The sequence below is a fragment of the Talpa occidentalis genome, unplaced genomic scaffold, assembly GCF_014898055.3.
Source record: "Talpa occidentalis isolate TD23 unplaced genomic scaffold, MPIMG_talOcc4v2.1 talOcc4.10, whole genome shotgun sequence".
Lineage (NCBI taxonomy): Eukaryota > Metazoa > Chordata > Mammalia > Eulipotyphla > Talpidae > Talpa > Talpa occidentalis.
The window spans coordinates 48489553-48513704 of record NW_023600993.1 but is presented as its reverse complement, the minus strand read 5'-3'; the positions used below and the strand labels follow the sequence as shown (position 1 = coordinate 48513704).

The 24152-nt window shown below is 42.9% G+C and overlaps 1 protein-coding gene across 2 annotated transcripts in view; it reads left to right on the top strand.

The window, feature by feature from the left end:
- The window catches only part of LRIG1 (leucine rich repeats and immunoglobulin like domains 1), a 212749-nt gene that overhangs the window by 90543 nt on the left and 98054 nt on the right, over positions 1–24152 (top strand). Inside the window, exon 1 of one of the 2 annotated variants that reach the window (XM_037492370.2) lies at positions 12997–13259. The exons of the other annotated variant lie outside the window; for it this stretch is intronic. Within the exon in view, the coding sequence (XP_037348267.1) occupies positions 13039–13259 (221 nt within the window). The 5' untranslated portion in view covers positions 12997–13038. Of the gene's footprint in view, positions 1–12996; positions 13260–24152 lie in introns of those variants that run through there. 2 annotated transcript variants of the gene reach the window in all.

Genomic DNA, 24152 nt, shown 5'->3' with positions numbered 1-24152 from the left:
GCTCTACAATTAAAAACATAGCAGTGTTGTTTGAGGCAATTAGAATAATTGTCATATGTTAATTATGGGTTGATGGATTTTGCATGCTGCCAGCAATTACCTTTTGAGTCTGAGCTTTTCTGAACAGAATCCAAATCCATAAAGACATTGATATAATAAGAACTGTCTTCCTTGTTGGCGTGGCTGCCGTATTTTTAGTGTCTTTTAAGGTATGTAATTATTTTTAATTAGGTCTCCAGAAGAAACTCTCTTAATACATTTTACTAGGTCATCATTAAAAATCCTTGTAACCAATATGAAAGGAAACAGAATGCAAGGTATAGAGTTGAAAGTCAGGCAAACCTGCCTTTAATATTTACTAGCTGGGTATTTCAAATCACTTAGCCTTTCTGAATCGCAAAGTAAAAAGTGGAAAACGTGTGTTTTACAGGGTCACTATAAGAGTTACATAATATTTCTATATCCCCAAGTATTGTGCATGATACAAAGCAGAGGTTCTATTAAAGTACATTAGTTTTCTAGAAATAACAGGGATATCTTCTCAAGCTGGTAAATCTTTTCAACCACACAATTTTAATAAAATCCTTGCCATTAATATTGTAACTAGACTGTCATGTAGCCATCCAGATTATGCTGTATACAGCTTCTAGGACAGCATGACATGAAAGTCTATGTGCCTCCAAGGGCTGTACAGAATACAACCTTCACAATGACCCATAACTGCTCTGCATACCACTGGGATCCTAAATATGAATTATTTTTAGTCCTGATCCTCAGGTTAAAATGTCTTATGCTTTTTTTTGTCAAATGTTTTTGTTCATGATGCCTTCTCTTAGTTAACTTTTTTCAGCAGTATTGATCAGAGGTTAGCAGAGGTCTACCTATAGACCCAGTCTGGCCTGCAGCCTGTTGGGTTTTTTTTAATTGGGGCATTGGAATATTGGTACACGCATTCATTTACATATTGCCTATGATTACTTTGGTGTCACTGTGGCTGATCTTAATTCCAGTTAAGTTCGTGGCTGATTGTTCCCCTTGGACCCCACCCCCAGGCCTCTTATATTAGTGGATCAGGAGGTAGGACAGATGGTTTTTTGACCCTCACTGCCACCTCCAGACTATTCCCTCTCTTCCTTCCCCAAATCTCAAAATCCGTGATCTTATGTTCTGCCATTCATCATTCCCTTCTTTGTGACAGTCATTTACTGATCTTGAAAATTTTAGATACTGGCTCAGTCAATCTTTTAATAGTCTTACAATAACCATGCAAATAATCTCCCCACAATGCTGGTCTTTCAGGTATGGAACTAGATCATCTCCAGTAATTTCACTTTGATTCAACATTGGGCAACTATTTATTGAGTCACCACCTTCTTCCCCTCTTTCTCAGCTACTTACCTCCAGGGTCAGACCTAACCTATCTTTGCCAATAGAGTGACCCCTCCACAGTGGAACCCCCTTTTCTCCAATCACATCTTGACTTTCTCAGTTTATGACCTTTTGTTAAATTTGCTCTCTGACATATTTGTTAAATTTACTCCCTCAACCCTCCTTTCCCCTTTTTTGCTTCACAATGTTTTTCTGCAAAATTTTCAGTCCTGGTAATGTCCAACAGTGGCCCATACCTGCACCTGAGCAGAAGAGGTTGACAGAAGAGAAACATAAAACTAGACAGATTTATTTTAATTCATGCCCCCTTTCCTCGTGTAGATATTTATGCTCCCTGGCATTTCTCTCATCATCTCATATGATCTCATGGCTTTTTAAACCAATACTTTTGCTGTTATCCTCTCTCTCAATGATCTTGCCTCCTATTTCACTAAGGAAAAGAAGGCATTGGAAGAGAGTACTCAAAGATTCTTGCCTGCTTCTCTGCTGTATAGATTGCCTTCCAGTTTCTTTAAACCACTGTGGACCTGGCTGAGACTTAGCCATTAGAATCACCCCCGTTAGTCTATTTAAGATCATTGTTCTTACATTTCTCCCCTTCCCTTAGCAGATTATTGATTCTTTCCATTTTCTACAAGATTCTTTGTATCATGTTTATAGATGGCCTGTTATTTTTCCTATCTCAAGATAAAATGAAACCAAACAAACTCTTTTCACTCCATTTCTCTTTCCAGTCATTGCCCCATTTCTTTGGCTTCATTTATAACACAGCTCTTCAAAGTGCTGTTTTTACTATCCTCAGTCTTTATCTTTAGTTCTCCCTTTAACACTCTAATCATGCTTTTGTTACTCCACCAGTAGTGCTATTGGTCAAGGGCACAAAATTAAATCTACATTGCTCAATCCAGTGGCCAGTTCTGAGTTCACACCTTCACCTTCCGAAAGTGTTTGTCAGTTGATTGATTATCCTTCCACTTAGTTTCCAGAATACCAAGTTTTCCTAGAAGTGAGTCAGGGGAGGTTGGCCTGAATCATGGGAAAGAGCCATCTAGGAGACCCTGAGACATAGTTGGATTGATTGCATTGAATGCTAGAGGAGACTTCTTTTATTGAAGCCACACAGGTGGGCCTCTCATTCCTGTGATACCCACAGAAACCTAATGGATAAAAGGGCGGGGTTGAGAGATGGAGGCAGGGAAAAGAGTTAGTAGAGTCCTATTCCTACCACTTATCAGCTTGTGACCTTGGCCAAGTTACCTATACTTTTTTTTTTTTTAAGATTTATTTATTTATTTATACAAGCACCGGGTATAGTCAGAAACATGGGAGGGTGAGAGAATTCACCAGAGCCAGCATGGAGAACAGAACAGGCAGACTGATGAAATACACTGCTGAGGGGAGCAGCGGGCATGGCAGGAGAGGTCTGCGGGGCATGTGGGACCCTCGCCTGTGGCTGGGGATCGAACCGGGGCTGCAGAGGCTGCTGGCAGCTTCGCAACCCAGAGCTCAACCACTGTGCCACGGGGGAGGCCCTTACCTATACTTTCTATGTCTTTTCTTATTAAAGTGTTGATGTTTAAATACCTACTGTAAAGGCTTGTTATAAAAAATAAATGAATCAGTATGCAAGAAAGCCTGGGATCATAGTTATAAACTCAAATGCCTCCAGGATGAGCAGGCAGGTTTACAGCAAGACATTTAGCAGATGCTTACCTCCTAAAGGTAGGTCAAATTCAAATTTTGAAAATAAATGTACCAGGCCAAATAAATCCCACCTGGAGGCTAAGTGGATGGTGGAGGAAACATGGGAGGTATTTGGTTAATGTCAGAGTCTCTTTCTTTTGGAAATCTACCTTAATCATTTAGTCATTCAGTCAACCTTGCATGCCCTAGACATTCATTTCAAACATCTGTCTTGAGGTCCCTTCCATGCCAGGTGCTGTGTGAAGTAGGGTAGTATTTCCTGCCCTGAGGCTCCATTTGTACTATTGAAGAGAGAGGGTCCAAAACAGGCTGACAAACTATGAAATAATTGCAAACAGTGAAAACTGTTGTGAAAACAAAGGGATGATGCTTTTTAAAGAGTGGGAGAGGAATCAAGAATACCATTTAACAAAAAGAAAGTATCAAGCGTGATGAATTAGAACTTGCGTTTCAGAGCAATTTTCTGGCTGTGTGATCTTAGGCAAGTTATTACCCTTTCTTTGCCTCAGTATTCTATTTTGGAAAATGAAGGCAGTAATAGTTCCTACCTCATAGAGCTGAGAGGATGTGAAGTGTTACTGCATTTAAAGCACCCAAGTTATTAAGTCACGAATAGTTGGGACTCATATAGTTTGGCTACATGGCATGTAAAAAGTTCTAGAATTGAATTTGGATTTTAAATTTGGGTTTTAATTAAGATGATCAGCTTTTCCCAGTTTGCCCAGAGTTTCCCCACCTGTAATAACATTGGAAGTCCTATAACCTGGAAAACATGATTCTGAGCAAATCTAGATAGTTGCTCAGCTGAGTTCTACTTCTAGTTACTAGTTCTGTGACTTCCCAGGCCATTCTATCCCTTCTCTAGATCTGTTAAAAAAAAAAAAAAAAAAAGTAAGGGGGGGGCAGTTTAAGCTACATGGGTGGTTTTCAAACTTTGTTGCATGAAAATCACCTGTTGTGAAAACATGACATATTTTCTCCTGCTTCCTCACTAGAGATCTGGGATGGAGTCTGACCCATTGTATTAAGGGATCACAGAGGTTCAGGAGTCTATGACTGCGTCTTGTGACCTGATTATGTGAACAGAAAAATGATGTTTATGTCCAGAAACACATTTATTTATTCATGTAGTCACTCATTCAGTATTATTTATTGAATACTAGCTGCTTGTCAGGCACTATTCTAGATGATGGGGAAGAGCAGTCAACCAAACCATAAGGTTATAAACTTCTGGATGGCAGTGACTCAGCTAACCTGTCCTGGTCCTCAGCACTGTCCTGCCCCTCCCCATGTCATACACAGGAAGAGGACAAGATTATGCAGAAAGGAAAAATAGCTATTCCTTGCAGACCTTAAAGAAAAGCATACAGTTGGGTTGGTGAACTAATCTGTGCCCAAAGTTACAACACACTATCAAAAATACACCCCCAAACTTCATGTCTCAATGTAAGTTTTATGAGTGGGATTCAAGGTTTTGAACTTCATCCATTTGTCTCTCATGAAAAATAGAGTAAACACTTTAAGCCTTACCTGATATTTTCAGGAAGAATATAAAGGCACTTCAATTATATCATCCTTTTCATTCTTTTATCTGACTAACAACTATACATGAGGACCTACCTTTTAAAAATAAACAGATGCTCTGCATTTCTCTCATACCTACTTCCAAGCGAGGAGGAAGGGAATTAGTTATGTTGGCCCGCTGAACATCCAGAATATTTATTACCCAAGAACTTTTGTTCAAACGCATCAGCCTGCTGGCATGTTGCATTCAATCAAGGGCCCTGACAAACATATCTTGAAGGTCAACTGATAACACTCATCTTTTTTACACTCCTAGTGACAGGTTTATTTGATTCGACTTTATTCCCTTCACCCACCCCCAATCTACTCATGTTTCATTATATGTCCACTTAGCCACATTTAGTGGCTTAAAACTAGATGTGTTTTTATTAGTCATCACTCTGTGGGGCAGGAATTTGGATAAGGCTCAGTGGGGTGACATGTCGCTGCTCACATGGTGGTGAAGGTTGCATTTAGTCTGCGACTGCACTGGATCAAAAGGTCCAAGATGGCATCACTGTGGAGTCTGCACTATGGTGCTTGCTGTGGACTGAACTGCCCAGTTTTCTCCCACGAGGTCTCTCTTACCTCATGGTTGCTTATCCTCCAGTCTCTTTTCTTCTAGGTGACAGCCTGGACTTCTGCACATAGCAGCTTAGGGTAGGAAAAGAGTGAGAGGTGAAGCTTTCAGCCTTAGCACTGGCTGAGTGTTACTTCTGCCTCATTCTATGGTCAAAGGCCATGCCAGATTCCAGGAAGGAAGGCACACGAACTCCATCTCTTGTTGGGAGAGATCGTTGGTGGCCCTCTTTGCAGGAGATGAATTTACATACTTGCTTTCCCTGAATATTTCTCAGTCAATGCACTTCAAATAAGAATAATGGTTTTGGATTTTTTTTAGTGGAAGTGGGGGGTCGGGTGACAAGACAGAGACTCTGATTTATAGCATCTACATGCAAGACGAGTGTCAGAACTCCTCTAGGGAAATAGGGATATTTAAATGATTATCTCAAGAATGTAGCTCATGGATAAGAATGACAATGAAAAGCAATATGTGTCTGTCTATATGATAAATCTAAATGTGTCCAAAACCCAACTGTCCTTTCGGAAACAAATAAATAGGCCATAAAATTCTCAAATGCTTCTTAATAGTCTGGGTGCATCACAAAGAAAAAGAGAGTTGCTCGGCAAAAGAAGATTCAACCAAAATTTCATGGGCAGCAGATGTTTTGAATGCCCTTCAGTGAAGGGGCAATAATGTTAACCATATGCTTGACTACATTTTTTAAATTATTTTAGTAAGGGTTTGTGAATATGGAGAATGTAAATACACATACACATCACATTAAAATACATAGGGTGCAAAGAATATGGTCTATGCTTCTGGCAGTGATTGGAAGACAGTCTCAGGAGTTGAGAATGTGGGGTACATATGGTGACCCCGCTGCTTCTTAGTCTTTAAATGAGCAAAACAAATCACCTAGAGACCTTATTAAAAGGCAGATTATGATCCCCTACATTTGGGGTAGGTACTGAGATGCGCATTTTTGGCATGCTTCAGGTGACAGTGCTGCTGCTGCTGCTGGTGCTCATATTTAAAGAGCAAGTGTGTATGAGAAGGGGGAGGAGACTTGGTAAGTGTCCTGCCAGGCAGGCAGGCATTGCTCAGGTTGCAGAATGTGTGTGCCCACTCTGTGCCTGAAACTGTGCCAGATGACAGGAATACCAGGCTCTGAATTTAATGAGCTGCCAGTGGAGAAGGAGAGATGAACACAAAAAATAATTCAAATAGAGTGGAGGAGTAACTGATTGGGGGGTGGGGGAGTTAACTGACAGCACAGAGTTCGAATTCCTGACTTCCCTTAACCTAAGATGAGACTTGGGTGAGTTTGTTGACCACAGAGTTTCAATTTTTTCCTCTCTAAATTGATCATCTTTACAGTGAGACTTCAGTGAGACTTAGCTCTAATGTGAAATAATGCCTAGCACAAATTAAGTGTCTGCAATTTAAAAATAAATGACTGGTTTCATTGTTTGATAACATTGTATGGATTTTACAAATCCATTATAATAAATTCATTATTTAATAATAATGGTAATATTACAATAATAATGCAATATTATAGTGTGACAGTGTTTGTGGTGGGGGTGAGGGGAAGGACAGTATTCTCATCTTTAGATTCTTTAGCTTTTAAAATCGCACAGGAAATTTTGGAAATCTATTAGCAAGTACGGAAAAGGAAAGAAATTAGGTCCATTCTCATAATATCCTTGAGAAATGTGCATTACCATAAGACATGTACTGATTATAAAGCATGTGTGATGAGATGAGATTGCATTTTGATTTAAAATTCTATTTATTCTCGACCCCAGGTGACCTTGGCACAATCATTTAACCTCAGCTTTCTCATCTAGAAGGTGGGAACAATAACAACTGTCATATTCAAAGTTTATGAGACTCAAATGTCATAATGGATCTTTTGTGTCCACAGAGTTGGCTTGGAATCTTGGCTTCGTCACTTATTAACTTGTGTGGCCTTGAGGTTTATTCTCAACTTCTACTTCAATGAAAAAAAGTATATAAAACATGCAGCCATGTGTTAGGCACACAAGTGCTCAGTAAATGATAGCTGTTGTATGATGTGACATGGCTCTGAAAAATATAAGGTAGATGACTTCATGAAGATTATTATTATAAGTCATGATAAACGTGCTGTTCTTTATATACATTGAAGTGTTGCTTCAGAGTTGCTGGCAGCAAGGCATAAACTTTGATTTTCCACCCCCTTCTCTTGCACGTACTACTGCAAGTAACAATTGGAAAGGGGGCAGAAAGAGATTGAGGGGTACAATGTCTGGTGATGATATAATTAGCCCATCCCTTCATCATTGGGGCAAGGAGGCTATACCTCTTACACTGACCATCACTTCTGATTTTCAAATTTTTTTTTTAATTTTTAAAGATTTATTTATTTATGCATACAAGAACTGGGGTACAGGCCAGAGGTGCAGGGGGTGGGGATAAAAGGATTCACAAGAAACAGAGTGGGAAACACAACAGGTGGATCTACTGAAATACACTGCTGAGGCAGGAGAGTTCTCCTGCGCCATGTGGGTTAGTTCCCTGGCTGGCCAGCTGGGATCGAACTCTGATGCAGTGCCTGGCGATAGCTTGATAGCGTGCTGTGTCTTTAACCCCTGTGCCTCCAGGGAGGCCCTGAATATCTGGTTTTTGAAAAGCTCATAGCTTTTGTAAACACTTTTTTTTTTTTTTTTTTTGGTATTCTTTCAGTGAATCAGCTAACATTGCAAATTCCCAGAACAAGGACACAGGTTCTGGTTTGTGTTGGAAAGTGAACCCTAATGGTCTTTGGTTCCCCTGGCCCATGCTGCTCTGCAGAAGGGAGCAGGCACCTATAGATGGCTGCAGTTGAGCCGCAGACAATAGCCACTCTTGCTGGGGAAATGCAGCAGCTGTAACTTGGCACTGGTTGGTCTTAACCAATATTCCAACAACCAGAGATTGCATAATCAAACATATCCCTCTACCAGGAAAATGCTGGAACGGGGGACAGAGAAACCTCAGAATTGTCTCTTTTAATGTATCATCCCCGAACCTTTAGCCTCCTCTCTTACTTTCTCCATCAATTCATCTATTTGACAAGATTACTTTGAGGAAGGAGTTAATGAGTACACAGCCTCATTTTCCTGGGAAGAGAGAGAAAAAACAGGCTCAAAGGACTGTCATCACTCTGCAAGTCTTCAGGGGCTTTATTGGTAATTATTAACTGGCATTCCTGAAAAAAAAAAAAAAAAAAGTTTGCTGGAGAGGTTTTTCATCTACATCTGTACCTGCTCTCAATCAGAGTTAAAATCAATAACACCTTAAAAATAAACCGTAGATGTACATAGACCTAAATAGTCCATAAAGTTCCTCCTATCTTGTATCAAAATGGATCCTTTCCTAATTGTCTTAGTACTCAGTGAAAAGTACAATGATCCTTATTTTCCAGTGGAGAAAACTGAGGCTTACAGAACGGCTGGGCACAAATTTCCTGGGTAATAAGGCCTGGTTAGGCTCCAGGGCTTCTGTATGCTACCCTGATGCTCTTTTAATGTACTGAACATAATGCAAAATCTTTTTAACAGTAAGCAAGCATCTCTGAATCTCAGCATCCTTTAAAATCACCCATTATCATCACCTAAAACTGTAACAAACTACCCTAATTTAGTTCCCTGGAAGTTTTGTTTTTATTTTTAAAAACCCCTGTAATTAACCTGCTTTTTCATTATTTCTCATTTGCGTCTCTTCCCTCTTGGTGGTTTCAGGCTATTTACATTTTTTGCTGTTTAGCTTTTCAAGTTATTTCCAATGGTTAGGGCTTCTGTAGGTAGAGAGATGTGGAATAATTCTCATTGGAGACTTGAGTCTATGCTAAACCTTGGTCTCTGGTAGATCAAAACAGACTAAATTTCTGAACGAGCAAGTAACTATTTTAAATTGTGAGGATAACAGCAAAGCAAAAGGAGGACCCAGATTACCTAAGCTAACTGTTGCTGGTGCTGAAAGGACCAAATACTTTCTCCTTTGTGAGCCGGGACGGATTCCCTTACAACTTGTTGGTGGTCATTTCTCCCTCAACTAAGATTGTGGCCTCTGATGAATTCTCCCCTGAGCTCAACATCACTGTTCTCCAAGCCCACGCTCTCCTTTCAATCACAGGCAGGTTGCTAGTATGTGGGCAAGCTTCCACACATGGTATGGGGAGCAGACATGACTTCATGCACTGCTGTAGACAGAGGAACTGCCAAGGCTCGGCGCCCAGTACCCCCAAGTGTTCCTGGGTTTTGGAATCCTTCTCTTTGGCTGTGTGGTAACCAGACCACAGGGGATGCTTTAGATTTGTGGGCACACCCTTACCTTGTATATTCTCAAACCCTATCCTTCAGAACACTCATGTCCCCAAAGAGCATCTCATAGGTATACACATAAGCATTATGAAAATATTTGCCAATACATATCCATTTTTCAGTACTAATAATGCAACAAACCTGAAAGATAACTTTAGGCCAGCAGCCCAAGAGGTTCAGTGAGTTTAATAAAGTTTTGCTGCATATGCCATTTTATTGGGGGAGGGAGGTGAGAAAGATATGACATTTTTGTTTAAGAAAATGTTCAAGGGCAGCTTCTATTAAATTACTGTTTTGTGTTCTTTTTCTTGAAAAATATGAGAAATACTGACAGATGACTTGTTAAATTTGGGGTCCTATGACTTCTATTCTCTGACTATTATTATTATACCAGAAGACATTGCACCAGAGATGTATTTCTTCTTCTCCAGATGGAAGGTGTGTGTTTATGTGTGTTATAAATGAATACAGAAGCTGGTTAAAGCCTTGGGTAGAATGGGTCACATGTAGCATTTGTCTGTTGATTCTTGAGAATCATAATTGGCTAGATTTACACATATTTGAGAATTGCCTTAGGCATCACTGTTGAGAGAGAGAGAGAGAGAGAGAGTGAGAGAGAGAGAGAGAGAAAGGCCCCCTTATCTGTACCATGATTGTAGTGGCAGGAAGGGCACAGTGCAGATTTTGTATGATTAGAGCAGACAGGTGAAGGAGAGTCCTGGAGCCCTCAGTGGCTTTTTCAGGCTTTTATTGAGTTTACCAGGTATATGGCAGGCAGGGTGCAGGGGGTCCAGAAGGCTGGCAGGCCTCCAGTCCCCGGCAAGTCTTTACTCTTTCTGGGCTCTCCGACGTTCTCTCGTGGTCTCTGCTTCTCTGCTGGTTCTTCTCATCCTCTGCTCTCTTGTTCTGCTATTCTTCTCTGCTCTTTTCTGCTTCTAATGCTGCTACTCTCTTTCTCTCTTCTGGTTCTCTTCCTGCTGGCGTCCCCGGGACACTGCCCTTAAAAGCCAGTCTCAGTCCAGGTGTACCCACCTGTGCATGCCCATACCCTACTCCAGGTGTCCGCCATCAGGCATGCATTTAGGACTACTGGGATCCGTCATTAATCCTAAATGGTCGGAGGGCAGAAAATCCTGATAATCACTTACCCTACAATGATGAATCAAGAAAAGGGGAGAGGAAAGAAGAAAGGAAACTTGTTACCAGGCCCAAACCCAATTGGTTTAAAGAATAGAGGTTACCTTATGGCTAAAGAAAATTTGAACACATTTAGTGCATCTCAAGTGAAATAAACCCTTTAGAATGTGTCAAAAATTGAAAACCGTTTAAATATGTTTGCTTTTTCTTCTTGAGAAACATCTGCTGCCCTCCATTTTCATGAAACACAAGTCAGGCTTAATTTGCTAGAGCAGAGCCTCCCTGGTGGCGGAAGGGTTTAAGCACTGCACTGTGAAGCAATCCGCAGTCTCTGCAGCATGAGTTCGATCCCCAGCCCGGCCAGGGAGCAACCCACATGGTGCAGCAGACCTCTCCTGACTCATCTGCTGCTCCCCTCAGCGGTGTGCTTCGGTCAATTTGCCTGTTCTATTCCCCACTCTCTCTGGTGAATCCTCTCACACACACCCCCCTGCATCTCTGGCCTGTACCCCAGCTCTTGCATGCATAAATAAACAAATCTTAAAAAGAATTTGCTAGAGCAAATGTTGCTTTGCAGAATTTACTTTCTGTACAATGTGTGCAGTTATGTTAGGAACGTGCTTCCTCTAGGAGGGGAACTGAGACACAGGCAAATTATAATGGCCAGAGGGGCCCTTATATATTACTGTGCCAATCTTTTCCTTTTATCACAAAGTGTGTGTGTGTGTGTATACACACGCACACGCACGTGTGTGTACACATCTGCTTTAAAGTTTGCATGCGTTGTCATAACACTTGGCCACTATACTGGTATCTGCAAAAGCCAAACAGAAACTGCAACAATTATTGTTCCTCTTTTTACTCTTTTAAGGGTACTCCATGGCTTCTTGAAAACTGGCTTTAAAAGACGCTGATTTTAACAAATAGACAAACAAAGCAGTCCTTTAGCCAAAGCTGGAACGTTTCCAGAACTACCGGTCCATCAGCTAGGGCAGAGGTAGCGATGGAGTGTGTGCACCTTTGAGCCTTGGTTTCTGCCTTACACATTCATTTTGTTAATCAAGGACATATTGCTAGATTTAAGACGTCAAGAGCAAGTCAGGAGCAGAAAGGAGCTCGATCATGCGAGGGGGACACCCCTAAGGAAATAACTAATGATACTCCAATGAGTAGAGAAAGTGTGAAATTTTAAATCTATATCTTTACTCCTAGAGGGCACCTGGAAAATGGGTGCAGGTTGCTGTAAATCTTGGGTCCTATCTGGAGTCTCTTGAGGGAAGAAATCATGGTGCCAGACAGCTCTACAGAGCCGGCCTGCGACTCTCATCAACTTTCTCTCCTCCCCCAGATCCCGAGCGGCGATCTTTACTCCTCCCAACTTCGAGCCCCTTTCTCCACCAACAGCCAACACTTCCCCTTTAAGAGTCGGAGGCCGTCCCTCCATTTCCCCGCCCAGTCCCCGCCCTTCACACCTTGGGTGGGAAAAGCGAGCGGGGCGGGGTGCCCCGAGAAGCAGGAGGGGCGGGATCATGGTGAGCGCTCCAATGGCCTTCCAGGCTGGCCGCCGTTGACTCCGGCAGCCAATCAACAGCAGGCAGGGGGCGTGGCGCGGCGCCGCGGCAAAGCCTCCAACGTGGGGCGGCGAGGGGCGCGGAGCCCGGGGGTGTGTGCGGGCGAGCGGCCGGGGGCGGGGCCTCGGGGACCCGCCGGGGCAGTGCCGCGGGGAGGCGAGCGGCGAGCGGCTGATTGTTCGGCGGCGAGGTCGGCGGGGCTCTCGCTGCTCTCGGGAGCCTTGCGGCGCCCGGAACTGCGCGCGCGCGCTCCGCCTGGGGCGCTGGGACCGCGAGCCGCACGGGCCCTGCGGGCGCTCCGGGGGCGGCGCTCGGTGGAGCGGGGTCTGCAGCGGGGCGCGAGGAGCGCGAGGAAGATGCCCGCGGCTGCGGGGCCGGGGCGGCGAGGCTGAGCGCCTTCTCCGCGGGCAGCGGCGGCCGCCGCACTTGGCGAGCGCGGGGCCGCGGGGCCGGCCGGGAGCGCGGCGTGAGGACTTGGGGCGCAGCCGAACACCCTTGCCGGGGTCCCTGGAGTTCGCAGCGTGAACGGGCGGGTCGGCCCGGATGGGCGCGGGGCTCGCGCCCCCCACCGGGCGCTGCGGAGCGGCCCGGGCGCTGGGGGCCCGTTGAGCCCCGGGGCCCGGCGGCGGAGAGAAGTTGTGCGGGCGGCCATGCCCCGGAGCGGAGCCTAGAGCCGAGTGGAGCCGCCGGGGCCCGCCCGTGCCTGCAGTCGTCCGGGACCTCGCAGCCCCCCAGCCGGAGTTCGCGGCGCGCTCCAGACAAGATGGCGCGGCCGGTCCCGGGAACGTTCGGGGTCCCGCGCCGCTCGTCCCCTCTTCTGTGGCTGCTGCTGCTGCTGCTGCTGGGGCTGGAGCCGGCGCTGGCCACGGCCGGCCCGCGGACTCCCTGCGCCGCCGCCTGCACTTGCGCTGGGACCTCGCTGGACTGCGGCGGGCGCGGGCTGACGGCGCTACCCGGGGACCTGCCTGCCTGGACGCGGAGCCTGTGAGTGCCGGTCTCGCCCCTGCGCCCCGGGGTGCTGTCACTTGGGGAAGGGCCGGCGGCGGTTCTTTTCCCTGAGGGGTGCGGAGTGTGGGAGAGTGTGTGTGTGTGTGTGTGTGTGTGTGTGTGTGTGTGTGAAGTTGTTTGGGCTGGAAAACTTAGCGTCGGGTCATAGTGGTCAGCTTGTGCGTGGGGGTCCTGAGAGGAAAGCGCGCGCGTGAGAAGTCTAGAGGAGAAAAAGTGTCTCGTGGGGCTTGCAGTGAGGACGATCTGAGAGCGAGTGAGTGGGAATCTGGAGGTGAGGGAATGTGAGTGAGGAATCTGGAAGCGAGAGTGTTTGTGTGCAAGTGTGTAGGTGGACAGCGGGAAACATCTGGAGGGGAGAGTGTGGGGAAGGCCGTCTGGGGGTCTGCGGGTATGTGTTTCTTTCTCCTGTAACCCTACTCTTTTGGTGTCTGAGCTCCTTGGCCTTCCAGTGGGTAATGAATGAAGGTGACTCTTGACTCCAGTCTTCCATTTACATTATTTATTTGTAGCTGCTTTCTCATCCCCCCAGGACCAGGCTTGGCTCAGGTGGGGGAAGAAGGCAGCCTTCGCTGGAAGGACAGCCGAGTCAGGGGCTCAGGGAGTTCCTGGAGATCTGTGACTCCTGGGAATTTGTCCTTTTCTACCTGTTTGGCACTCTAGACCCTTCCTGTCTGTTCCCCAGGCGCCCGCTTGGTAGAGTGGGGTGGGGCCCACTCACTCACCAAAATTTCTCCTAAGTGGTGCAAATTAGTGTTGGAGTAGTTCTCCTTCAGGAGAGGCTGCAGGGACTTGGTTGATTTAAACAGAGTTTAACCCCAAAGAGTTTGGTTTCTGTGCTGGTAAGATTTTGGCCGACCAGGACTTGATGGGACACTTCTTACGCGGGATTGGACAGGAAAAAAAAAATTAAACGACTCAAAGATGGTAGAATGCAGTAGCCCTTTTTATCTATAGCAAATCTGATCCATGAGTCAAAATCATGTCCAGTTATCAGTGATTAGCGTCTCTTTGAAACTATTAGTACCTTCCAGAAGAGGCCTAGATGTCCTAGTTGAGTGGTAGGACATCTTTTCTAGAATATAGAAGTGACACAGTAATAACTTCAGGCGTGACATTCACTGCTTAGAAAGGAGAAACAACACTTGTGACACAAATTTTAACCAACACCTGTGGCTTGCTCTGAGAAAGTAAGGTCTGGATATCTGGCTGCCATGAGGAGAGATAAGCTAATTCCTCTCAAACGTGAAGGTCTTGTACCCCCGAAAATTCGACAAGGTCTTCAACTTGGTCTGTGCTACATGACATAGTTCTGAAGCTGGATAATTTAGTTAAGGTTAAGTTTTTTCTTCAGTATCCTGTAGTACTCACTCACTGAGTGGAAACCGGTGGTCATAATGTGGGTTTTAACACGGGCAGTGGCTGTTAAGTACTGGGAGGTTAGAACCCAGCATTGCTTTGGGTGGTGGTTTATGTAGTCATAGCACTCTAGGGTATTGCAGCCTGGAGTATTGTGGTTTTCCCCCTACATATTTCTAAGGTAGTTACAAAAAAAAAAAATTGTGGGCAGAATCAGGGTAACTTAAGTGTTTATCTGTTGGAAGAGTCAGTCCCAGTGCCACGTGTCAGTGACATTGTGGGGAAGGCACTTAGTTCAGAAGTAGTGGTGCCTTCCCTGTGGGTATAGGGTGTCTTCTTGTTTGCACTCTCCTCCGGTCACAAGATCCACTTTGCCTTGCCCTTTAATTTTTGGAGCAAAACTTAGTCTTTTTTTGGGCTTTCTGTTGCCTAGGTATGACATTTCACATGGCATGAATACCTTTAAAATTAAACTTTTGTATTCTTGACTTGATCAGTAAACACCAGTCTGTTTGAAGTTCAGTAGATTTGATTATACTGATTGTGGTGTTAACCAATTACATTTTAAGATATGGACTGTGAGACTTCTGGTTAGTGTGTAGCAATCTGGTGTTCAGTGCAAAATGGATAATTGTTTTAAAATTATTTGGGAAGTCATTTCTTTTTGTAATTAAAGAAAAATCAAGCAAATCTTTTCCCCCTAGGTTTCAGATTTCTTCATTTCCATCAGTAGTTACACAGGTTATATTCCTGGCCTTGATTCAGCAAGAATTTAGGGAAGAAAGTCTCCGTATGTTTTATAATAAAATATCTTATAGTTTTTCACCAAGTGTACACCCTCTGAGTTCATTGTGTCTTGAAATGCTTTGAGCTGGTTTATAACCCCATGAACTAGATTTACTGTAGCTAGTTCAAACAATTTCAGGCCCTGGGTTTGAGATAGAAGGGGACCTGATGCTTTATGGAACTTATTCTTTACTTTTTTTTTTTTTTTTTTTTTGCTTTTGTAACAGTGCATCTCTTCCTAGGTCTAGCATAAGGAAAGTAAAGCTTTTTAATAGTGAGTGTAAATGCAGTTTTAATACAAGAAATATAATGGAGCTGATAGAAGGAAACTGTGTTCATTCCCAGGGCCTGAGGATAACTTAAGCACAACAACTTATAGTTGTAGAAGTCAAGACATAACTGACTCTGCCATGCCATTACGTAGGTGAGATTGGCATCGTGCAACCAGCAATTCATAAATAGCACCAAGCACTGCCAAGCCTATTCCAACTTCCCAGAACCTAAGAAGCTGAACTTATTAGAACTCAGATGTTTGCTTTCTTTGAAATTATTTTTGAAAACATGGCTTTAGAGGATATTTAAGAAGTTCTAAATACAATTTACCTTAGACCCTTACTAGTGGCATAATGTTGAATACAGAATGTTGCTAGCTTAAATAGTAAATGGCGGCCTTGGTGGGATTGTGGTAGGAAACTGGGCAGGCCCTGAAGGAAGAACAGGCCGTAATTCTTGTTACCCATGTGGAGGGAAGATGATACGGCATTCAGAAGCAAGGGCCTTCACTACAGATACCAGATGTGGTTATACGGAGCCACTTGAAGATGTGGGTATTGAGTTGGATCTCTTGGTTAATGTCTCCTTATGTGTTTGCTGTGCCAAACCTGGTGGCTTACATCTAACCTTGTGGGTTTTGGCAAGTTAGTCGTGCTTATGATTATATTTGAAAATGAACGCAAGCTCTGGTTGCCGTTGTCATCTTGAAGCAAAGAGAGCCTTTGTCTTTCAAATTTTACAGCTGTGCTGGGAGGCCCAGGTGTGCAGAGTGTTGTGAATTAAGGGTTTGGAAAGTAATTCCCTTCCTGTTTATGCAAATTATTTGAAGTGCAGATGACCTGATTGTTCTAGAACCTATCTTGGGTTTCTCATGTGTGTTTTTAAGAAGTGGATGTTGCCTGCATTGTCCTGACATCTTCCCGTCTACCATTTCCCTTTGTGGTCCTATCACTTAACAAGGACTCGGAGGACCTTGAACATCTGAGTTGTAGGGATGGGCAAAGGATGGTTTGGAATAGAAGCCTGTTAAACACGGGGTGATGGCAGAGAGAATCTGAAAAGTCTAAGTGCCCCCAACATAGTAGGGGGCTGAAGCTTGAGTTCAGAGGCCTTTTCTTTACAACAAGTGTCAACAGCCTGGCCCAGAAGCCCTCTCCACGATGGAACAGCTGTCTGTTACTAGTTTTCAGCCTATTTTGAGTAAGGGGAAGTCTCTGGCAAATAAAATTTGGTTGCTTGGAGAGAAAGATACACTATTTAAAAGCCGCCAATATGAAATGATATCTTTAAAATCTAACTGTAGAGTACTGTGAAATTAGGAAGGGCCCCAAGCCCCACCAGGCGCAACATCAATGAATGTGTTGGCACAGTTCCCTGTAATCAGTTGGATGTGTCCGAGCAGTTCTTGCCCCCTTTCAAGGGGCTGTTTGAGAAAGAAGCGTGCTCATCCCTTCCAATAATTACATTTGGGCACTAGATTTCACAAACTTTAGACTTTTTAATGTATCTCCAGTGCTAATTCTTGGGAACATCTCCAAAGGATGAAGGTGATAACGTGCAATGTAGCAGAGCTGGTTCCTAGTGGATTGGTGGGGGGGGGGTCCCTTCAGCTCTGAAGTTCAGGCTGCAACTTTCCCTCTTCGAGTGTTAATTCCTTTGCCTGGGTCTCCCATGCCGCCTTCCCCAGCACTTTTCGACGACCTCTGACTGACCTTTCTCTCCCTCAGACACCCCTGCTCACAATGAAAGGGCCTCTTCCCCATTCTGCAGAGGTGTCTCCTTGGTGCGAAGTCTTTTCAGCATCCTCTCTTTCAGGGTAGACAGGAATGCCAGGGAGCACTTGGGTTTTGTGTGACTTAACAATGCACCTGGCCCAGTTTGTGCACCTGCTAAAGCCCTGAAGGTCTGTTAGCAAGGGAAGGCCGGAAAGAGGTTATTAACATGCTCTATGGTTATTTTTAAAGTGACATTTACAGACCAGGCAATTCTAAAAAAGGGATTCATTGAATTGAAAGTCTCTATAAGCAGTAAGGATGTGGTTGTACCAGGGTCTTTTCTTCTTCTTTTTTCCATTTGTTTAAAACTCAGAGGGATTCCTCTGACTTACCCCATAGGCTGAAGGACTTTAAGTTTCATGAGCAAACCTAACTTTCAACTTCTTTTGATTGAGCTTAGTGGTATTCACTCACTGGGGACCTTCCCCCTCCTCAGTGACAGCAGTTTGAAACCCTGGGGGTCTTTTAAAAGAGAACAGGACTCTGGGCTGTGTTAATATTCAGAGCTGTTTACAATGGATGCAGTTTCAAAGGCTGGAGGCCTTGTCTTGAGACCTGAGGGAGGAGGGATAGAAGAATTCCCAGGCAGAGGAGGGAAATATCTAAAAATCTTCAAAGTTCCTCAGCCTGTGGGAAATTGAGGGACACTTAGTGTTGATTTTTATGACTTAAGCATGGCATTGAACCAGTGGGGGTCTTTCCATCAATCCCATGGCATCGGCTCTTGGTGTGAGTCAGTAATGTGGCTGTCTTCTGCTTTTATTTCAAGTTAAGGTATGAGAACCAGTAAGAAGAGCAGATCTGTTCTCATCATCCCATGCAAAGAAGTAGGACTGTGGAGACCAGAGTTTGGAAGTTGTACTGATTTTTTATGTACCTGCAGAGTTTAGCATAGTAGTCTAAACTGACCAATTAATTGGCCAGTTACTTGAGAGGGACTAGGAACTTTTCTGGAGACTGGTCTGATACCTCGTCCTTCTCATTAGGAAAATAGAGATGGTAGAACAAATGAAAATTGTGATTTTCTGTGGTCTCCTTGGAAGTCGCCAATTTGTATCCCATTTATTTAATTTTTTTTGGAGGGTTATGGCTATGAAATTTTCTTATCCAAAGGCTTTATGCTTTATATATTCCTATAGTATTATGTTTTATATAATTTAATACTTTGTGGTTTTTAGTCAACTGCTTTGTGCATAATCTTCTGAAACCCAGTTTGCTTATTAAAGTCATCCACTGTTTAGGAAGTAATTTATTTCTCCACGTCCCAAGTTTTACTCTCTTGTGTCCTGGGTTCAGCTCTTCTCCATGTCCTCTGAGCATCAACTGCCCAATTGCACCCTGGGTTTCCATTTGGATAATTGATTTTGCTCTATTCAGTGTGTGGCACCCTCATCCCTGATGAACACATTCAGGCCACACCCTTCACTAGGAATAGTGATGAAGGCGTTGGAAATTATTTCTAGGGGCCATTCCTGGCTCCAGCACCCATACAGATACGTGTGATATTAGGGTGAATCTCCTTCCCTTGTTTCTAAGAAGGGGATCGTAACATTCCCTTTTATAGCTGCAGTGAGGGCAGAGTTAGCAGGCACGTGTGTTTTTCCCAGGTCCTAAATGTGGGTTCATCAACTACCTGATGATACCTGAGCAGTTTGAAAGTTACTGCTTCAGTAGCTCAAATTTGTATCCTTTCTTATATCTAATCTCTCCAGATAGATTTCCTGATGACAGAGGCATCTTGGGAGAAGTTCTCTTCTGATGTGAAGACCTCTTTTGGAGTGAGCAGGTGGCAGGATTGACAAGCCAGCAACTTTCTCCCATAAAGTTTTAGTGATAAAATGAATAGTGAAACTTCATGTGCCTTTGGGAATCTCATTGGGACCGTTGGGAAGCTTTAAACAGTTGCAACAAATTATACAATTACCAGAAATTACTGAGATGGTTTATAAATGTATTCCAGTTGTGCAAATACTTATATTTATCATTTTCCTTTTGGGAGGTGGGGTGTGGGAAGGAGGCCGAGAAGTGAGAGGCCATTAAACTAATAATTTTATTCTATTGTTTCCCAGGGTTTCATTGAAACTGATCCCTACCGATATATAAGTAGTACCTCTCAGTCAATAGCTTGGAAAAATGCAGGTGTGCACTTCCAAACAGAGGTTAGGTTACAGACTTTGGGGCCAGCTGAATCCTTTGCTATACCCAGTTCTCTTTGGAAATATTTGAAGGAGGAGGAGGTGTGAGGGGAGATTGTTGGGTTGTATGCAGACAGCTGGAGAGCTCTGACATTTTTCGTTTATTTTGGTTTGTTTGCAGTCCTGCCAGTAACTGTAAGGGACACGGGACGGTGAGCACAGGGTCATTTAAGGAATCTGGCAAAGATGCCACCCAAAAGGCCGTTTGCTCCTTCTGCACCTGTACCTGCCTCCCTTCCTCATGAATGACCATGATTCACAGCTTTGCCCACATGAACAACTATGATTGTTTGTGTCTTTATTACTATTTAATCTAGCATAACCGGTAAAGCCCATTATGTGAACAACTAATCGGTTCATCTTTGCAAGTCCTAATACATCTTGGTTTCCTTATGAACCAGGATGCAGGCTCCAATCACTGCTTGCACAGTTTATTTTGGCAAAGGTGGCATTCAGAGAATGGCCTGTCTCTTGAAGAACTTTGCATTGATTTTCTTTAAATTTTTGTCATGCACAAGTCTCTAATCATTTCAAATCTGCAGGTCCATCTTTTTTTTTTTTCCCCTAAGGTCTCATGAAGAAAAACGAATGAAATAATATAGGTCCATTCTGCAAGCAGAATTAGCTGGGTGTTAAGAAACAGAGTGGAGATAGTAGGGAACTTTTTTTAGCTGATAAATTAAAACTTCATCTTTTAAGCACTCCTTTATGCAGCATTTAGCAAGTGCCCCTCTTAACCCCCACTTCCTGTCCTTTGCTCCTTCCATCAATTTATAATTTGCCATTCAAATAGTTTGCTGCTTATCTTGGTCAGAGCATACATTGTACTGATAAATTCTTTCTGGCTGGATTACCTACTTGATGATAACCTGTTAGATACAAGGAGGATTGAGCACTTTTGAACTGTGGGATAGATAATCTTGCTTTAGTTTTATCTAGCCCTGCAGTTGTAGAGCTCTTTGTTTCAAAGCATTTGTATCTGAAGCATTAGCAGTTTGGGCTAGATAAAAACAAATGGACACACTGGGCTCTGCTTAGGCAGTGCTAATTTCCAACTGATTGGGAAGTAGGCTGGCGCAGACATAGCTTCTTTTTCCTGTGAGAATATCTGAAAGGCTTTTAAAAAAAATGTAATTAAGGGAAAATTTGATATGCAGCTATATAATTAAAGTCATTAACTTCTGTTGGTGTAGGTATTTTTCTTTAACCTTTTTATTCACAAAGCAGATATCTAGCAAGTGGACAGAATAAAGTCATTAACTTGGTGTTCTAGCCCTCAACTTCAGCAATTATCAGCTCTCGACCCACCTTGTTTAATTTTTGCCCCAATGCACTTCTCCCCTTCCATGTTTTCTGGAAACAATTCCAGGCTTATCATTTCATCTGTAAGTGGATAGTGTTTCGTTTTTTTCTAATGAAAAAAACTTTGTTGAGATAAAAATTCACCTCATACGTGTAATTCACTATGAGGTGGTTTTAAGAAATGTGAATTGCATAATGTTGAAAATAGTCAACACATATCTTGTGTATTTTTCCAAAGGGAATTTTGTGTAGGCTATATATTTATACACTGTTTAATGAGCACATACTGTATGTACTCATGTCTTCTCAGGAGACACTTTTTTTCCTCTTGTGGGAGGTGCTTAGAAAGTTCTTTTGTCCTGAGTCCTTTACCCAAAACGTGCAATTCTGATTAACTTTCTCGAATCCTGTGTAACTCTTAATTGGGAGGTTTCTACTATGCTATTAACTGTTGATAAGAACATATTAGAATATATTAGTGAACAAACCGTAACTACTAATGGGTCATTTAAAAAGTGATATTTCAAACTTTGTTTGTTAATAGACGAATAATTAGCCATGGGTTGTTGTGAAGTCCCGGAGTCTGAATTGAGTTGACTATTGTTTACTCTGCAAGGTCTGACCTTCCAGCTGTAACTACTTGAGGCTTCTTTAAATAGAGTTAGAGGCACCCTGGAAGAAAATCCTCAAAAAAGCAAGAACTAGGATCCTGGAACCCTCTGTGCTTGATTTAAACACACACAGATTTGAAAATGCTTTTCTCCGAGTAGCTGCAGAATGGTTTGGTTTTGTAAAAGATCAGTTTACTATCTCTATTGGTTAGATTTCATGGTGGCTACAGCTTAATTATGAATCCTAATAGGGGTTATGTGATCATCCAAGTTTCATTCACTTTACCATAGTTTATGTAATCATTCCTATATTCTAGCTGTAAAAATCTAAGTCAGTGTAGATTATGGAGTGCTTGGTGGTTTATCAGAGCCACCCTACACGGTCAGGTTAAACTCCTGGATGTATTAAGCTTAGTTAAATTTATATGATACTTGATTAGATACCATCTTATGGTGGATTCTGTGTTTTAAAGAGGGAAGCACATACCAAAGGATTTAAGACAAGCGCATTGGGGGCTACACATACAATTGAGAAATTCTTACTTTAATTTCTATTTTACAAGTTGGGAGAACTGCATTCTTTCACCTGATTTCAGCAGTGCAATACCTTGGTCCAACATCATGCATTTTGCCTACATTTTAGTTTTCCTTGTATTTTTCATTTAAAAAATTGAGTTTTTTGTCTGTGATTTCCTCCCTCCACCTGGCTTGGTGTGAGTTTCTGGCATAAAAGCTCCCAGTGCTTGCAAAACTTATAAACAGCCAGAAGAGCTCGCTGCTTCCAGGAAATTGGTTGTTGATGCAATGAAGTGATGGATGCAGAAACTGCAACTTGAACAAGAAGGGGTTTCCTTCTGTCGCTGGAAGAGAGGAGACCCAGACAAGCACAGTAAAATATCTTGTAGCTGCTAAGGTTTACTCATCCCAAACACCTCTGTTTTCTCAGATTTAGTGTCTGTGTAGACCTCTTGGCTCAGCATGGTTTGACCTCGTGGAGGGCCATGCTTTGCTTAAGACAAAAATCAGAAACTCTTCTTCGGAGGTTTTTGGATTCTCCCACAATTACGTTTGAAACAGTACTTAGAAATGACTAAAATTGCATTAAATTTCAGCCTGTTCTAAAATAAAGTCTGACTGACTTCAATTTTTTTTGTGGTGGCGGGGGGAGTCTAGGAATCTACTATATGTGAAATCTTGACACTTATATCTTTCTGTATAGAAAAGAGGCACATTTAAAAAAACCTAATTTTTATTAAGCTCTTGAGAGGATTCTTGACTTAAGAACTACTGATTGAAGAGGAAAAATTAGTTGTAGTAAAGCTTTAAGGGCAGTAATGTGGGAGGATACGAAAATAGCCCATACCTATGGCTGGGTGTCAGGAGATTTTGGGGTTTTGTCTGGTTCATCTACTGATTGGCAGTGTCACCTGGGCTAACCACTTCATTTTCAATCTGTGGAGGGATGTTTAACATCTAAGACTCATTTTCAGGTTTATGATTCTATCTTAATGGATGCGGACAGAGAATAAACTTACTCATTGAATGGTAAGAATTAGTAAATTGATTTGTGCATCTGGGATAGTTACTTAGAAGTAACCTTTGCATGTCTGGTGTCTTGAGTGAACTCCTCAGATAGATGTTTTGAGCAGCAAAGGGAAAAGGGGGATGTGTGTGGGACTCAGTGGGGGAACCTTTTGTGGGCCTTTGTTATTGAGGGGAATGAATACTTAATATTTCTTTTGTGAATCTTTGACTCCTTTTCTCTTCTGGCCCAGAGAAAACTGTACAATCTGGTGCAGACCTACTTTAGGTCTTTGATTTAGGTCAAAAAGCGCAAATAAAGTCAAAGATAAATTTTGCCAGAGAATGGCTCACTTATCTCTGCCTGTTTTAGGGTGACTGCATGACACACCTCTCTGGCCAGGCCTTCAGTGCATGGTTGGGTGAGTGAAGTTGTAGGGGATGCTGATGAACTGCCTTGCTTGACTGACTGGGCCATCTGTAATACATTCAGTAGTAATCAGTAAAAGAAAGGAATCCACACACCACCTCCACTGTTCTTTCTGAGCTAACCTAGCATTGAGTACATGCAGGGAGCATGGAGGACATCAGGGACCTTTTTACCAGGGAGACCTTTTCTTTACCTTCGTAGGGTTGAAATTCAACCTACTAGTTAGAGCCCAGTGGCTTGCTTTCTCCAGTTTCAAAGTCTCTTTTTTGGTCAAGTTTATACCAAATTGACCCATCTGCCTGGATTTTTAGTGGTTTCTTCTTGGTCAAGCTCTGTTAATGAAAATTTGATCCCTATCATAATTGGCCTCCTTGAAAAACTTTATCATGTAGAATCTAGAAGGTTTTATTTTCTGTGTTCTGAATATCCACCTTTTTCTACTTTCCACATGGAATTTGTTAGGCTTTCAGTGGAAATTCTTGGGGTTTTCTCTTCCTTCCACTCATTCTTTGTCATGTAAATTTTCATAAGATGGAACCTTCAGATTTTTTTTTTTTTTTTTCTTTAGAAAGATTCCTGGAATTTGGAAACTTGTTTGGGGACAGCTAAAATGCATTGAA